This window comes from Nicotiana tabacum, chromosome 6, assembly GCF_000715075.1.
Source record: "Nicotiana tabacum cultivar K326 chromosome 6, ASM71507v2, whole genome shotgun sequence".
Lineage (NCBI taxonomy): Eukaryota > Viridiplantae > Streptophyta > Magnoliopsida > Solanales > Solanaceae > Nicotiana > Nicotiana tabacum.
The window spans coordinates 28,767,771-28,784,343 of NC_134085.1; the positions used below are offsets into that span (position 1 = coordinate 28,767,771).

A 16,573-nucleotide genomic window follows, 5' to 3' on the forward strand; every position below is an offset into this window, starting at 1 on the left:
TTACTAGCTCAAGTCATGGCTTACAAGACTTATTTTTTACTGTTTCCAAATAGAAACTCGGCATCCTTCCCTCCAAGAACTTCCCACCTTACTCTTGGGGAGACTCGAACTCACAACCTCTTGGTTGGAAGTGAAGGTTGCTTACCATCAGAGCAACCCATCTTGTCTATTTCTCCCTTTAAATATCATACTTAATTAACCATTTACTAATTGGAGCATTAAGAATATCCTTAAAAGGAGTTAATATCTTAAAATTTCACTGAAACTATCCATGTTTTGCAACTTTAATATTTAAATTGATGGGTGTTGCTGTCCCACCTAAACTATAATCATTTTCCTAAAATCTCCTCGCAGTGCCAAGTGACATGGAAAATGGCTTCACCCCTTTGTAGTGTGTGAGAGCTAAAGATAAGGCTAAAAGATCATCCATGTAGCATGTTTTACATTCATTTTTTAAATTAATTGTTCTTATCTCTTACTCAGTATTTTTTCTTTTTTTCTTTCTTGTTCAATTTTTATTTCTTCTTCAGACATTTTGTTAATAACAGCAACTAAACCCATAACCTTAAAATAATAAAATAATCAAACAATAATAAATCTAGCAGTAAATTACAATTGAATTTTTTTAGCTTCCCCATCTGGTATTCGATATCTGTATTAGGATCGGACTAAATTTAGATTCACACCGGAAAGCCTCACAATGGGGAGATAAAATGCTCCTTAACAAAGGCAACTATGTACCCATGTTTTGAACCCGAAATATCTGGCTAAGGATGAAAAAATACTTACCACTCACCACAACCCTTGTTGGTAATCACAATTTAATTTTATCATAACAGTAAACTCGGTTAAAAAAGATAACTCTAGAATACAATAATGCCAAAAATAAAAAAGTAAAATACTGAAGATTAAAGCGTAATTTTTTTTCTTCTTATTTGCTCTTTTTTCTTGGCTTTTTTAAATTTGTTGATTTCTTTTTTCTTTTTCAAAACCCAACAACTTTCATTTATAAAATAAATTTAGTTAAAAATCCATTTTCCTAAAATAATAATAAAGCAAAAAGAATTAATCAATACAGTAAACCTAATTGTAAGTCAGAATAAATTTACTCAATAGTAATAAATCCAATTGAAAATATTAAAAATTAAAATTTACTTAAAATAAATATTGTGCACATATGAGTTATGTTACAATAAATTCAGCTAAAAAAGATAACTCTAGAATAACAGTAATACCAAAAATTTAAAAAGTAAAACATTGAAAATTAAAGCGCAAAACCAAATTTTCTTATTTGTTCTTTTTTCTTGGCTTATCTAAATTTGTTGATTTCTTTTTCTTTTCCTTCTTCAAAACCCAACAACTTTTCACTTATAACATAAATTCAGTTGAAAATTTATATTCCTAAAATTAATAAAACAAAAAGAATTATTCAATATAGTAAACCTAATTGCAAATCAGAATAAATTTACTCAATAGTAATAAATTCAATTGAAAAGATTAAAATTAAAATGTACTTAAAATAAATATTGTGCACATATGAATTATGTTTTTTTTTAACTAAGTCTATCATTATTAATAAAAATTATTCGTAATTGGCAATTGAATTTATCTTTTTTTGTTAAATTATTTTTGGTATTACTATTGTTCTAAGATTATGTATTTCAACTAGTTTACTGTTATTAGCAAAAGACGTAAAGTTTTGAGATAAAAAATTTTATTCTACATAAAACATGTAAAATGCCACATGGATACTCCGTTTGTGCATTTTCTTGCTCTAACGTAGTAATACAAAATGAATAAAGTTGCCCTCAGTAGCACTTGGCATTGAGTGTGGGGTTTTAGAAAGGAAATGTTATAGTACAACAACAATACCCTATAGTTTAATTATTAAACTTGCATAATGTGAATAAGTTAGGGGATATTAGGTATTAAGTCTTTAAGAAAAGGTAAATAATTTTTATATTTCTAGAATATTAATTTTTTTTATAATTTCACTCATTGCCAAGATGACTTATATTCAAAATCGGATGAATTTTAGATGTAATAAGTAGTAGGAGTATGCTAAACATAGAGTAGTACTACTATTACCACCATTTGATAGTACGTTAAAAATCTTATTCTATCTTATAGATCATCAGTTAATAATAGTACTATGAAAAATAGAACAAACGTGGAGCTTTCTCGATAATATTTATATTGAACTGGTGATAATAAAAATTTTAAAATATAAATACCTCTTCAGCTATTTTAAAATAAACTCATTTGCCAAGATAATTTATATTCAAAATCGGGTAAATTTCTTAGATCTAATAAGTAATAGAGTATGTTAAACATAGAGTTGTACTGCCATTATCACCATTTGATCCTGTTTTGAAAAATCTGATCCTATCTTATAGATCATCAGTTAATAATAATAGTACTATAAAAACTTGAACAAAAGTGGAGCTTTCTCGATTATATTTAAATTTAAGTGGTGGTAATAAATATTTAAAAATATAAATACCTTTTCTGCTATTTTAAAATACACTTATTTGCCAAGATAATTTATATTTAAAATCGAGTGAATTTCTTATATCTAATAACTAATAGGAGTATGCTAAAAATGGAGTAGTACTGCTATTACCCCCATTTGATTCTATGTTGAAAAATCTGATTTTTTTCTTATAGATCACCGGTTAATAATATGTACCACGAAAACTTGAACAAAAGTGGAGCTTTTTCGATTATATATCAATTTAAGTAATAAAAATTTAAAAATATAAATACCTCGTTGGCTCTTCCCCTATGTTATTGAATTTAGAAAGCTTAGACACAATTGTCTTCCCCCATTTCCCCCCTTCTCTCTCTCTGCTTTCATCTGTTTGTAAAACCCTAAAATCACATCCAATCAACCGAATCCCCCTTTCCACCCCCTCTCTAAACTCTTCTTTTCCCTTTCACGGTTTAATTTATCAATTTCTCTGTAACCCTACAAAGTTTCCCCTCATTTTCATTTTCATTGAAGATCTCTTCGATTTCTTGTTTAATTTTTCTAGTTTTTTTTTGTTGTAAATTCTTTTGGTTATTTATTCTTTTAGTTGGGGATATTGAGGGGAAGGAAGGCTGGCGATTGGTGCAGAAGTTAGGTGATGGCGGATCGGCCGCATGTGCGCCCACTACTATTAAAAGTAGTAGTAGAAGAAGTTGCAGCAGTAGTTTCGAGAGAAAGAGAAGAAGAGAGGTTTAATAATTTTAATACCATTTGTGAAGAAGGTGGAGAAGAATGCTGAGTGTGGTGCGGGTGCATCTCCCATCGGACATTCCAATAGTAGGCTGTGAACTTACGCCTTATGTTTTGTTGCGCCGTCCCACTGATGCCACCTCACTCCTTTCTGATGATATCCCTGAATCTGCTCCTCTTCACGGCTGTTTTTTGAGATATAAGTGGTCAGTTCCTTTTTATTTGGTTTTACCTTCTTTGCTGTTTATATTTTGTTTTCACTATGTCTGTTCTTTTTTTATGGACTAGGGATTGGATTTTACTGGATGTATATGTTGAATATTATTGAGGAAAACGAGTAGTTTGTGGCTAGTCCAAGTTTTATACTTTTGGTCATGTCGATAGAATAGAACATTTGTAACCAAGTTAGTTCATGTGTGTGGGAACGCTTGCAAGATATTGCCATTTTTGCTGTTCTATCAGAGGAATGAGTATAATGTAGGGGTTGATCTTTAAAGATTAATTTTTTTTTTTGGAATTAAGCTATCAAAACCTATCTTTTGCAATCATTTAAGTAAGTTTTGTGTGTAAGGGTCATCATGAAAATTGGAGAGGCAAACCTTCTTTTTCCCTTATGGATAAAGACCTTTCTGGTCTTGAACACTGTAGTGGCCTCATAAATGAAAATATTTTCATGGTTGTTCCTTCTAATTTTTACAATAGAGTGGCTTTACTATGACTGGATTGTCAGTTTGAACTAGTACGTGAATTTTATAAGCTCTTGCAGAAAGCAGTATATCCTTGGATATTTTGTGACTAGCTCCTTATCCCGTGTCGTTCAAGAAATAGGATTACAACCAGATATGTATCCGAAGCTCCGTGACTCTGTCAAATCCTTATAGAGAAAAAAAAAGCTAGGTGATTTTTCCATTTACCTAAGCGTTTGTGGGCAAGGTTACCTGACACCTATGCATGTGGGGGGAGGATAGCAGGTAACTGGTAAGATAGTCGACACATGCGCAAGTTGTCTTGGACACCACCATTTGGAAAAAAGTGTATTGTAAACTCTGCCCTTCCTTCCCCCAATCCAATCCTTAAAGTAATCGTTCAAAAATCCTGACCAGAGTATTATTGGAAATGTGTTAAGGCTTGATTTCACTTCTACAATTTTGATTGCTTCAATAATATTATCGTGGAGTCTGAGATATTATTCTAGAGTGTGAGGTGCAATTACTTTCACAATCTAGTATAGGAGCCAAACTAGTTAAAAGTTAAAAGAGCAAAAAAGGGCTTTAAGCACAATTGAAGCATGGATTTTGGCGAAGAAAAGCGCAATAAAGAAAAGAAACAGACACACAACAAAAAAAGAAATTTAACGATAAACGCAAAAACTAATTATCTGCACAAAAGAATGTAAAATCTATACCAAGCTATATATATGCAGTTGAAATTATGTCAATCAAGTTCAAATACCATTTTAAATTTCTGATTTAGATGAGAAGATCTAATTTTAGGCTTTAGAGGCTTGTGGCTAATTTTCTTATATTAAATTTCTAATTTCTTATTGCTAATAACAACAGTTCGGTCATGATTTTTTCTTAACAACTCATGTGTCAGTTTTTTAAATTTATCTATTGCCTAGTGCTGTTGCTCTTAAAGATAGAGCCAATCGATGAAAATGCAAACGCCTTAGCACGTTGATGCTTACACTGAAGCACCGTTAAGCGAGACGAAGCTGACTACCTGAGATTCAGGGCCTAAGTGAGCTTTATATCATTTGTTTGAATGACGTGATCCTCACTTTAGCTGTTTGTTAGGTGCATGCAAACTAGCCGGTACCACCATTGTTTAAAAAAAAAAATAGAGAAAAATTTGGATGATGTGATCCTTTTCTTAGATGAAATATGATGGATAATATAACTGGAATTTCCCTTTTATGGTATTGTGCATGCACTAAAATAGGATTGAAAGAATTCCATGTGTTTCACTAGTCAACAAACTTGCATGCGTTGCTAGTGTGGATGACATAACGTCATCATGTTCGTTAGAGGAACTGTAGATTTTCATTCTCTTTAATGACTTTTCCTATTGTGGAACTTCTCTATGTGTTTTATTTTGATGCTTGTGTAATTCCTGAATCCAAATTCAACGAGTGAATACTTGATCTTACGCAAAAGAGCCTCTTTTATGGTACTTTATACATATTAGTTTTATACTTAAATATCATATTTGCCATTTATTACAATAATCTAGTCAGATGAGTTAATCTGCCAAATAAGGTGAAATGTAATCCTGATTAAATCCTATTTTTGCACAACAAAGTATAATAGAACTAGACCTAAAATAAACAAACTAGAAAAGTAGGATTGGCAATGTCTAATCCTAGTGTCAAGTTCCCAAATAGGTTCTTACGATCTAAATAACTAAACATGCAAGACGTATATGTAACATTTTTGTTATCACACCCCCAAAAAAGAATAAGAAAAAGAACTACGTTCCAGCTGGCCCTCGAAGAGTTCTCGATTATTTAAAAAAAGAAAAAGAAAAAAGTAACCTTTTTAAGAAGCTATGGGTAAGAAGAGTCGTTGTATTGATGATATACCCGCACTGAAAGCAGTTAAGAAAATAAAAAGGAGCCTGTTCATTGTTGCCGCTATAGAGGCTGCTCTCCACGACGACGTTCATGTTCCTTGTGCAGTGGGGTTCTCAGTAGTTAAGCCGGGTAAAGATCGTGCTTTCAAGTTTGAATGTTATAGTGAAACATATTTCAGTGAGGATAATGATTTCTCAATTTCAGATTTCAAAAAACAAAGTGAATATGTGATGCTCGACTTTATAGAGCATTTAGCGGCTACATCAGATCAAAAAGAAATTCGAACGGTCTATTTCCATAACTTTTCACATTACGATGGCATTATAGTAACGAGAGCTTTTACTTGCCGATCTTGATAGCGTCTGTCTCTTATATCTCATTAGTGAAAGGAACTTTTATTATATTTTTTATTTTTTTGCTTTATTAGGGACTTGTCATAAATCAGGCGATTTATGTATAATCATTGAAGACATGTTGCCGTCTAAACAACTTTGAGCATTGCTTGTGGAAGCATTAGATACAAAAGGTTTAGGATGCAATAACACCATAAATCTTGAAACTGGAATTGCATAACTGCTTAGAAGTTATTGAATTTCAGTGGTTGGAGAAAAATATCAATAAAAAATACTTTTAATATTAACAGATAAAGCATGATAAAGCATAATACTGACACCATTTTTAAGTTTTTGGCCCTCGGAGTTTCGAAACTGTAGAATGTTGGAGATGTTGCTCATTCGTCTTACTTTATTTAAACTTTGGAGAATTATTTTATTTCATTCCTTATGTTGACATAAAAGTAAGTTTTCATCTCCATTTTTGCGCAATTTCCATAGGTGCATTTATTAAAAAAGTTTCTTATGTGGGCTTAGCGCTTTGCAGCTTGTTGGTTTTCATCTTTTTGTTGACGTGTAAAATCATTTACATTAATGCACACAAGTATGAAGACAATAAGCAGAACGGTTTTGGCTTGCTGGAAGAACATTAGAGTCTGAAGCTAGTTGCAGCCAAGCTGTGTGCTTCACTTTGCTTAGGCGGTGCTTTAATGCAGGGACGAAGGCACTAAGATGTGCGCCACGTCGTCTGTGAACTATGTCTTGAAAAAAGTGGAACTAAACAATAAATACAGTTGGCAAAACTATGGACTGTTAATTATTATGGAAAATGTTATGGATGTATATGTTAACAATTAGGAATAGGAAATTAGGATTTAGTATAAGAAAAGTTGCAAAATTTTAATTAAAACTTTTAAAATCATTGTTTTCATCTGAATCAGACTTTTAAATGTTTTAAACTGAAATGGGGTTATTTTTATTTCAGATATTTCACTTAATTGCTATTTTTCCAATTCTTTTGTCTATATTACTATTTTTTTTATATTATTTTTTCTATGTTACAAATATGTGATATATATTTTATTTTTAATGTGCCTTTCTTTTCTGAAGTGCGTCTAGAATGGTATCAAAGGCGCAAAGCGCAAAAAAGCTCTAAGGTCCATTGCGACGTTAAGTGCAAATAAAGCGATGGCTTTAATGGAAAAAGGCGCGAGGGAGAAAAAGTACAAATATGTATGTGTAGTGCAAGACTAATAATAGGCATGAATAATAAATATATGGACAAAGAAATTGAAAAAAATTACAATAAAGTGAAATATCAATTGTTTTGTCTCGCCTTTTAGGGATTACTCTCATTGGTAAGGAAAAGTACGCCTTAGAACGCTGATGACGTCACAAAAGTGTCCGCTAAGCGAGGTGAAGTGCTCAACTTGTCTTTTGCCTCGCTTAAGGCTTAAGCATGCTTTAAGCGCGCCTTTGACAACACTGCAGTGTTTACGCTTAAAATCCTAGCAGACCTTGGCGCCATTGACGGCGCTGCAGAAGCGAATACATAAATGAAAAATGAGGACAAATGACTCACTTTGGAAAATATTCAATGAAAAATCAGATGTCGTTTACAAATGCATGTTGTCACTTATACTTGTCAGTGTCCGCTTCTTAATGTATCAACCCAGTAGTGTCTTCGTCGAGACTTATATCTCTCGAGTCTTATATTACGTAATCTGTATTTAATATGGAGATATGTATGCTTTTAAAATCTCTTAGAAAGATGGATAATTTCCTTTCCAGTAGGTTGTTTGAGAAAAGAAAATCCCAAAACAGCCTAACAATCAAACACGTGGGCACTGAGAACAGCTTAGCAATCAACCTTATGTGGTTACTGGAGTGCTACCTGGTGTTTGCTAAAACATTTAGCCTTTTATGGTTGATACCATGGAAATAATAGCTGACTGCTGGCACCTTGGCTCTGACACCTGCTGTTTGATTCATTCACTTAAAATGACACTTCTCTCCACTAAAAAGATGTCATTGAACTGTCGTTTCTCCTTGCTGCCAAGAAAAACAATATCTATTGAATTCTTTATCCTTTACTTGTTTGATATATGACTTGTTCTGCAGGTACCGCATACAAAGTGATAAACAAGTTGCGATCTGCAGCGTCCACCCATCTGAGCAAGCTACATTGCAATGCCTAGGATGTGTGAAGGCCAAAATCCCTGTTGCCAAGAGTTATCATTGCTCGCCGAAATGTTTCTCAGATGCATGGCAGCATCATCGTGTTCTGCATGAACGTGCTGCTAGTGCTGTGAATGAAAACGGAAATGAGGAGGAAGAATTATTTGGGCGATTCAATAGTACAGGATCTGGTGTTAATATGAGCTTGACTTCTTCGCAATCAAGCGGTAGCTTGACAAATGGAACGGCACCATTATATCCTGCAGCTGTAGCTCAAAGAAATGGTGGTGAAACTTGGTTTGAAGTTGGACGCTCTAAAACTTACACACCATCTGCAGATGATATTGGTCACGTCCTTAAATTTGAATGTGCTGTCATCGATGCAGAAACCAAATTACCTGTTGGACATGCTAGTACCGTGTTAACGTCTCGAGTGATTCCAGCTCCATCTCCTACTCCACGTCGCTTGATTTCAGTTAATGGGGCCGATATACCAGTGCATCTGGACTTAGATAGTCGTTTATCATCTTCAGGAACTTTTACTGTGCTTTCATACAACATTCTGTCTGATGCATATGCAACAAATGAATTGTACAGTTATTGCCCCTCTTGGGCTCTTACTTGGACTTATCGAAGACAAAATCTATTGCGTGAAATAGTTGGCTATCGTGCTGACATTGTTTGCCTTCAAGAGGTACCTATAACATCAGATAAAATTATAATATGTAATTACGTACTTGATTGATCTACTTGGATCTTGTACCTCCGGATAGCTTTGGCTATGATAGACCAAGAGGTGTGAGAAACTTTTCATGCTCCTCTGGAGGGCCGCTTCGTGCTGCTATATAGTGATTTAGAGGAGATAGACCTTTTTAAGAGTGTATAATAGCTTCTTTGCAATTCCTGAAAGGGTTACACTGGCCCCAGCACTTCATTAAAACCGCGTTACTGAATTTCCTTTTTCCTGAAATATGCTCTTATTTAGGTCAAATAAATATATTTTCTTCCTTAATTTGATGCATGCATAAAGCATAATCAGTTTCTTCTTAAAGGATTTGTTTTTTTTTCACGTCTAGATATGTCTTCCAATATAATTGTCATGTTAAATGAGTGTTGTGAACTGCCTTTGGACTTATAAATTCCTGTATCTGAATGCTGTATGTTTCCATTTTCAGGTTCAGAGTGATCACTTTGAGGAATTCTTCGCTCCTGAGCTGGACAAACATGGTTATCAAGCTCTGTTCAAAAGGAAAACAGCTGAGGTTCGTGGTGCTTAGTATGTGTTTGTATCTGACAGTTTTTGATTTTTAAATGACACACTCTTTCTATATGCAGGTGTTTGGTGAAAATATCAATACCATTGATGGTTGTGCCACATTTTTCCGCCGAGATAGATTTGCACATGTTAAAAAATATGAGGTACGGCAGCTGTGTTCCTCTGATGGGCTTTTGTTCTTATAACATAATTCGTGCATTAATATTGTAACAAGAAATGTTCTTATGCTCTTGGTGCAGGTTGAGTTCAATAAAGCTGCTCAATCTTTGACTGAAGCCTTAGTTCCTAGTGCCCAAAAGAAGACCGCACTAAGTCGTTTGGTTAAGGTATCTTGCTGAATTTTTCAAGTGGTTCTTTGTTGTTTTATGAAGAATTTCATTTCAGAACTGGGCTTATATCTCACTAGTGTGTGCTTGACAGGATAACGTTGCTCTTATTGTGGTTCTGGAAGCAAAGTTCAATAACCAGGGGATTGACAACCCTGGGAAGCGCCAACTTGTTTGTGTGGTAAGGAACTGGTGCTAAGACAGCTTTGTGACTCAGTTGTGATGCCTGGAACAGTTTTCTTTCCATGTGTAGTATAATCACTCTAGCAAGAAAATAGGATTGTTTAGCAGGATTTTTTTGTGCGAATCGGTGTTTATTACACAGTCATTACTTGTCCCAATTATTCTTTACCAAATATATGTTCTTCCTCATTAGCTCTGTAACAAAATTAATTAATTGGTCTCTACCTTGGTAGCTTGTTTATTCTTAATTTGTGTATGACCTTAGCCTCAAAGAACTGTGGAGAAGTGCAACAGTTTTGGAAATACGCAAGTTAAGAAAGAATGATCTTCAAACAATTAATGCTATCGGGAAAAGAAAGAATAATCTTCAACAAAAACTGCTAATTTAGGAGCAACCTAAGAAAGACCTGCTAGCTCCTGCTCATAGCTTGCTTAGAAGTTTACTCCTCCCTCTGTTTCAGACCACGGTAGAAAATGAAATTCTCCTCTCTTCTTACACACGCATATTTTTCCCTTCTCCATTTTTTTTTTCAGCTGGGGTGTTGTGTGGGAGTGACGTCAGATCCGATTTTAGTAACTGATGGCAAGATACTATTAAATGTCAAATCTCTTCCCTGCCAATAGGCAGTTTCGGCTTTTGAGCATTTTTGGCATCTCTTCCATTAGTATTTCATGAAACAGCCCTGGTGTGCATGGACCATGTTGCAATAAACTGACAGCGGGACAAGCCCAAATCATACTCTGGCTGCACTCTATGTTAAAGTGCTATGTTGTACCAACTGTGTCTTTTACCTGTGTTGCCATTTTTACCCTATACATGGATGTTGGCTGTGATTGTGGTATCATTGACGAAGTACCATGGAAATGATTGTATTTCGGCTGTCATATTGGTAATTTACACAGATGCCCAGAGAAAATAATAGGGCATTGTGTGCACCCAAGGGTAGGCCTAGTGGTCAATGAAGTGAGTGAGAACCATGAGGTTTCAGGTTCAAATCCCAACGAAGGCAAAAACGCTAGGTGATTTCTTCCTATTTATCCACACCTTGGTGGACAGAGTTACGTTGGGAGGTGACAGGTATCCGTGGAATTAGTCAAGGTGCGCGCAAGCTGGCCCAGACAGCACGATTATTAAAAAGTAGTTATAGGGCATTGTATCTTTGCTCTTCTAAGGAAGTCAGTTTCCTAGAAAATTATTTCTTTTATTGGAGTTACCATGCTGTGGTGAACTTGCAATTGATCTGGAGAATAATTATCTTCATTACAAGTTTTTGCTTGGTGCTTATTACAGAAATCTCTTACATGTTATTTTGAAAGTTGGAGCAGCCAAAATTTTATTTTTTAAATTCTCTTCTTCTGGGACCCACTTAAATGTAGGTGGTAATATTCTTCTGTTCACGCATGTACTGAAAACGTTCCTTCATTTCTGAATGCAGGCTAACACACATGTAAATGTTCATCAAGAGTTAAAGGATGTTAAACTTTGGCAGGTTATTACTTCGTTTAAGATATAGAATAGTTCACTGTCTTTTTTGGCTAAAAACGTAATTGGCAGTTTGTTTACATTTCAGGTTCACACACTTTTAAAAGGACTAGAGAAAATTGCTGCTAGTGCTGACATTCCAATGCTAGTCTGTGGTGATTTTAACTCAGTCCCCGGAAGGTCCGTCTTTTTCTTGATTTCAAATTCCATTCTTCTTATTGGCATTGTTAAGAGTTGTACCTCCATTCCGTTCCTCATTTTATGCAAAAAGCAGGCTGGAACGGTAACATTACTGATAATACCTCTTGGCAATGCAGTGCTCCTCATGCACTTCTGGCAATGGGGAAAGTTGATCCAATGCATCCAGATTTAGCAATGGACCCTCTTGGTATTTTGCGTCCAGCCACAAAGTTGATGCATCAACTGCCATTGGTATCACTTCAGTAACTTTAGAAAGCTCCCATTTTCCCTCTCATCTTTCAAACTAGATATGTTTGCTTCCCCATGTTCCCTACTCTTCCAGAAGAGCAGACTGGAAAATATGTATTTTTTGTGTTACTCCCTTGTTGAGAAGACCAAATAAGCACCTTGACCATACAACTCACATTTTGTTTATATTGGTATATTTCTGTACAGGTCAGTGCTTACTCATCCTTCGCCCGAATGCCTGTGATTCTTGGACTAGAGCAGCAACGGAGGAGGATGGATCCTAGTACCAATGAACCCTTGTTTACAAACTGCACTAGAGATTTTATTGGGACTCATGATTATATATTCTATTCTGGTATTGTTGCATGATTCTGTCTAAGACGTATTATATTTTTGTCTTTTATTCCCTTGTATGTTTTCGGCATGCAGTCATAATTATAATTAAAATTATAAATTTATGTACCTATCTATAGTTTTTTATGTTTATTCTGATATGCGTGGTGGTTTGTTATGTGCTTTCAGCGGACTCTTTAACTGTTGAATCGTTGTTGGAGCTCTTGGACGAGGAAAGCTTGAGAAAAGATACAGCACTTCCTTCTCCAGAGTGGTCCTCCGATCATATAGCACTCTTAGCTGAGTTTCGCTGCAAGCCTAGAACTAGACGCTGACAATTGGTATGCAATAATTATGTTTATTTTGGTTTCAAATACGTATTGCTTGTTTAACCTAAGCCCTTTTCAGTTGTCGACTAAGCATTTTGCCCTTTGAGGTTTACTTGTTACCAGAATTTTAGGGGAATTATAACTTATATATTCATTTGGTGCAGGTCTTGCTGGAGGATGAATTGAAAAACAGAAGAACAAACAGTCAAAAAGGAGAAATATATGTCAATTGTAAGAATGGTAACTAATGACGTTGGTATCCCGTGGTGGGGTAGCTACTCCTTATCATCACATAGAAAATTATGATAGTTTATAATCAATTTCTTTCTTTAAATTTTCCAAGAGTCATCCGGTTCGTGTCATTATATGTTCTTTAGACTAAAGGCACAATGGGAAAAGAGTTCCAGAGTCTGAGTAGAGAAGCTAGGAGTAGAGGAAATGTAGTTCAGTTTTGTGGATTTAATTTACCTAGCCCTATTTCCTATATTGTTCAACTACAAAATGATTTAACTTTTGCTCGTGTAACCTTGAAGGTCGGAAATTCTGGTCTCAGGGACTCTTCGATTTGTATAACTGGCTGAAAATCCTGAGTCATGTATAAATATTTACTCCTAGGTTATAAAGATAATAGGGCATGGGCGTTTCAGGAAATTGGCATAAAGATCGGTACATTTGCTATTCCTGCCAGGAGAAATGGCTGATTACATCTAGTACTATTTTGTTGTATATTTTTATACAATTTTGCTGGAATTAACGTTATAAATTAATCTTAGTTTGGCCTTATACAATGGTTGAATAGATCATTAAATCTAATCGGAGGGGTGGGGTGGGGGCTTTGGGTTCCAAACTCCATATGGGGAAGGAGCGTTGTTTGCGAGGTCTTGATCATTTACATGGACCCACTTTTCATTCCATTTGTGGGAATTTGATGATCTATAAACCGTCCCTACGAGCGATCGGTTCATGTTTGAGCATGATGAATCACTTCGTGCCGACCTGTTGCCAATTATATCAATTTTATGTTTTAGTTGCATGGTCTTGTTCACAGGATATCAATAAAACTTGTATGGGAGATCGGTAAGTAAAATTCATAAGATCTTTTCAGTTATTTTCCTTTTCAAATGGTGACTTGGCATAGGAGAACATTTCTTCGTATCAGGTTGGAATAATAAAATGCGGGTTTCACATGATAAACTTTGTTCTCAGGTGGGGTGTACAAAGGAAACCAACAAACCGTACCAACTCGATAATTCGAGTCAAATCGAAAAAAAAAATCCGACTATGGTTTGGTGTTAGAAAAAAAATCCAACCATAATTGGTTTGGTTTGGTTTTAACTAAAGAAAGTCAAACCGAAACCAAATCAACCCGACATTATATATATAATTTTTTTAGATATATTTAATATATAAAAATACTTATTGTGATGTAATTTATAAATATTTCTTATACTTTTTCATAATTTTATCTTTTAAAGTATTATTTTAAGGTTGGATTTAGAACTTTTGAATGTTCCAATAAGTTTTATAGCTATTAATATTAGTAACTTAAATAATGCTAACAAAAGTCCAAACCAAAATCAAATCAATACTAATGTTAACAAAAGATATTCAATTAAATACTACGAACGGCTATGTATTGAATATCTATTTTTTATTTTGCAATAATTTAGGTAAAAATGCATAACCTATTTTTATTTTTTCTTTAGCGTTTAGTCATGTAATTAATACTCTCTTATTAATCTACTTGTTTTAGCATGACTTAGTACTTTATTATGCTACGAAGATTTTACCGGAAAAAAACCCGAAAACCTGAGATTGAAAAACCCGAGTTTTATCAGTTTGATTTGGTTTTTAGATTTAATAACCCGACACAATTGGTTTGATTTGATAATTGCAAAATCCGAACCAACCCAACCTATGTACACCTAACACCCCTATTGTCAGGCATCCAGAAATGAACTCACGGACGTAGTAGCAAAGTACGTAGTACATAATTATATTAGTACGTATTTTGTAATAACTATATTACTACTCCTAGAAGGGTCTTCCTCCCCCCTAAAAAAAAAAAAAATTAAAAATTTCATAATTCTCAACTTGAAAGTTGAATACCTCAATTTCTGCAATACACGGTGTTGTTTGATGTCAATTTTGATTGCTTCCCAAATCCATTTTCCAGAAAGTGTTACAATTCATGATAGAGAAAGGAACAAGAAGAAAAATAAAATAAAAGAAAGAGGTAGAAGTAAAAGAACGTAATTGATAGTACAAAGCTTGAGAACTTGATGACGTGTATAAGAATGTCAATATCTCAGAATCTTTTAATTGTAAAACTTGGAATAGCTACTCACAAGAAACCTTATTTTAAGCCAATCAGTTCAAAATCTTGTTCCACTCACTGACTTGCTTAATTTGGCTTTTGAAATCCGATCCACCCCCATCTCTTGAATCTTCCCTAATTTTCTGGAATACAATCTTTCAACACTCTTTTTTATTTTTCTGGCTTGTGCTGATCTATTGCCTATTGTTTATTTTCTTCTTCTTAAGCTAAGAGTCTTTCGGAAATAGCCTCTTTATTCTTACGGGGTAGGGGTAAGATCTGCGTACACTCTACCCTTCCCAGGTGCGGGATTTTATTGGGTTGTTGTTGTTGTGAATCTTTCTAACACTCTAGGGAGCTCTAGGTATTATAAAGCGTTCTCCCTCCCCCGGCAAAAACCCACGCCAAAAAAGAACAAAAATTAGAAAAAGGACAGAATTAAATCCTTTAACGTCTACTCATGGCATTCCCTAGTGTTACAGTATCAAACTTTATACTTATGTTGTTGATGATTGGTTTTGCAAGCTCTGATTTTGCAGAGGATAGAAAAGAGTGCCAAAACCAACTGCTTCATCTATCATCTTGCTTGTCTTATGTTGGTGGAGACGCTCAACTTCCCACCCCAGCTTGCTGTGCCCAGCTCAGAAAAGATTTACACAAAACCAAATATTGTCTTTGCCTTATTGTAAAAGACAGAAATGAGCCAAATATTGGCTACAAAATCAATGCCACCTTAGCACTCGGTCTGCCGTACGTCTGCGGTGCTCCAACTAATGTTTCAGAATGCCCCGGTACGTAATAACTCAATTCACTATACTAATATTTTGTCCTTTTTGAGCTGGGATCGCATAACTTTAAAATATGTCCAAAGCTTTTTTCTTTATATACTTAGCATCTCTCCCGTGTTCTCTGAGATTTACCTAGGTTCCTGCAGACAAACTATTTCATCCTTGATACTAATATTTGAAGCTAATTCTAATTCATTTGTTCTGTGATAGCAATTCTAAAACTTGCTCCTAACTCACCGGACGCTCAGGTTTTTATCGACTTCGTCAGCCACTCCAAAACTGGAAACAATGCAAGCATAGGCGGTATAGTATATATTTTTCTATAACTAGGGTTTACAGCATAGCGCTGTTATTTCAACACTAATCCAGTTCTTAACAGCTTTTGACAATTTGGTCATTGCAGATGTCCAGTCAAGTTCAAGTATCAAATTTAGCAACAAGAGATGGTTTGCTGCAGGGAGAGACGTTGGTGTTGCATTTTGTGTTCTGATATTTGTTATGATCACCATGATTTAGGAAAAGACACTTGAACTTTATATGCTATAACTTTGATCCTTTTATCTTGTGAATAAAATGTCAATCGACGTTCAATCTGATCATCTTTTCTATAATATTGCTGCTTGATTGCTTCGAACTGTTCTAGCATCGACATGATTTGCTACTCCTCAACTAACTGATTCAGCGGAGTAAGTGTCAAACTAATTATTAAGTTCTTCAAAGATCAAGTTTTCCACGTTTCCTTGTCAGTTCAAGTGCACTCAGTAAAGGGTGATTGTGATGAATCATGAGAGTTCGATATCTCAACTG

At 34.7% G+C, this 16,573-nt stretch overlaps 2 protein-coding genes across 2 annotated transcripts; both read left to right on the forward strand.

Moving 5' to 3' along the window:
• The first annotated feature begins 2,784 nt into the window (after positions 1-2,784).
• Positions 2,785-13,312, forward strand: LOC107777079 (carbon catabolite repressor protein 4 homolog 1). Its single transcript, XM_016597058.2, has 12 exons — positions 2,785-3,426; positions 8,246-8,996; positions 9,478-9,564; positions 9,638-9,721; positions 9,818-9,904; positions 9,999-10,085; positions 11,524-11,577; positions 11,659-11,750; positions 11,888-12,002; positions 12,207-12,354; positions 12,522-12,673; positions 12,826-13,312. Exons 1-11 carry the CDS (start codon positions 3,263-3,265, stop codon positions 12,665-12,667), a joined length of 1,815 nt encoding a protein of 604 aa, XP_016452544.1. The 5' UTR covers positions 2,785-3,262; the 3' UTR covers positions 12,668-12,673; positions 12,826-13,312.
• Positions 13,313-15,297: 1,985 nt separating this feature from the next.
• On the forward strand, positions 15,298-16,362 carry LOC107777080 (non-specific lipid transfer protein GPI-anchored 14-like). Its single transcript, XM_016597059.2, has 3 exons — positions 15,298-15,769; positions 15,977-16,069; positions 16,170-16,362. The coding sequence occupies exons 1-3, from the start codon at positions 15,439-15,441 to the stop codon at positions 16,280-16,282; spliced, it is 537 nt and encodes a 178-aa protein (XP_016452545.1). The 5' UTR covers positions 15,298-15,438; the 3' UTR covers positions 16,283-16,362.
• Positions 16,363-16,573: the final 211 nt, after the last annotated feature.

Bases quoted from the DNA above. Each gene is read 5' to 3' on its own strand.
- LOC107777080 (XM_016597059.2), top strand. From the start codon at position 15,439: ATGGCATTCCCTAGTGTTACAGTATCAAACTTTATACTTATGTTGTTG. The intron at 15,770-15,976 runs GTACGTAATAAC...GTTCTGTGATAG, and splicing joins TAATGTTTCAGAATGCCCCG to CAATTCTAAAACTTGCTCCT. The intron at 16,070-16,169 runs GTATAGTATATA...TGGTCATTGCAG, and splicing joins AAACAATGCAAGCATAGGCG to ATGTCCAGTCAAGTTCAAGT.
- LOC107777079 (XM_016597058.2), top strand. From the start codon at position 3,263: ATGCTGAGTGTGGTGCGGGTGCATCTCCCATCGGACATTCCAATAGTA. The intron at 9,722-9,817 runs GTACGGCAGCTG...CTCTTGGTGCAG, and splicing joins CACATGTTAAAAAATATGAG to GTTGAGTTCAATAAAGCTGC. The intron at 11,751-11,887 runs GTCCGTCTTTTT...TTGGCAATGCAG, and splicing joins TTTAACTCAGTCCCCGGAAG to TGCTCCTCATGCACTTCTGG.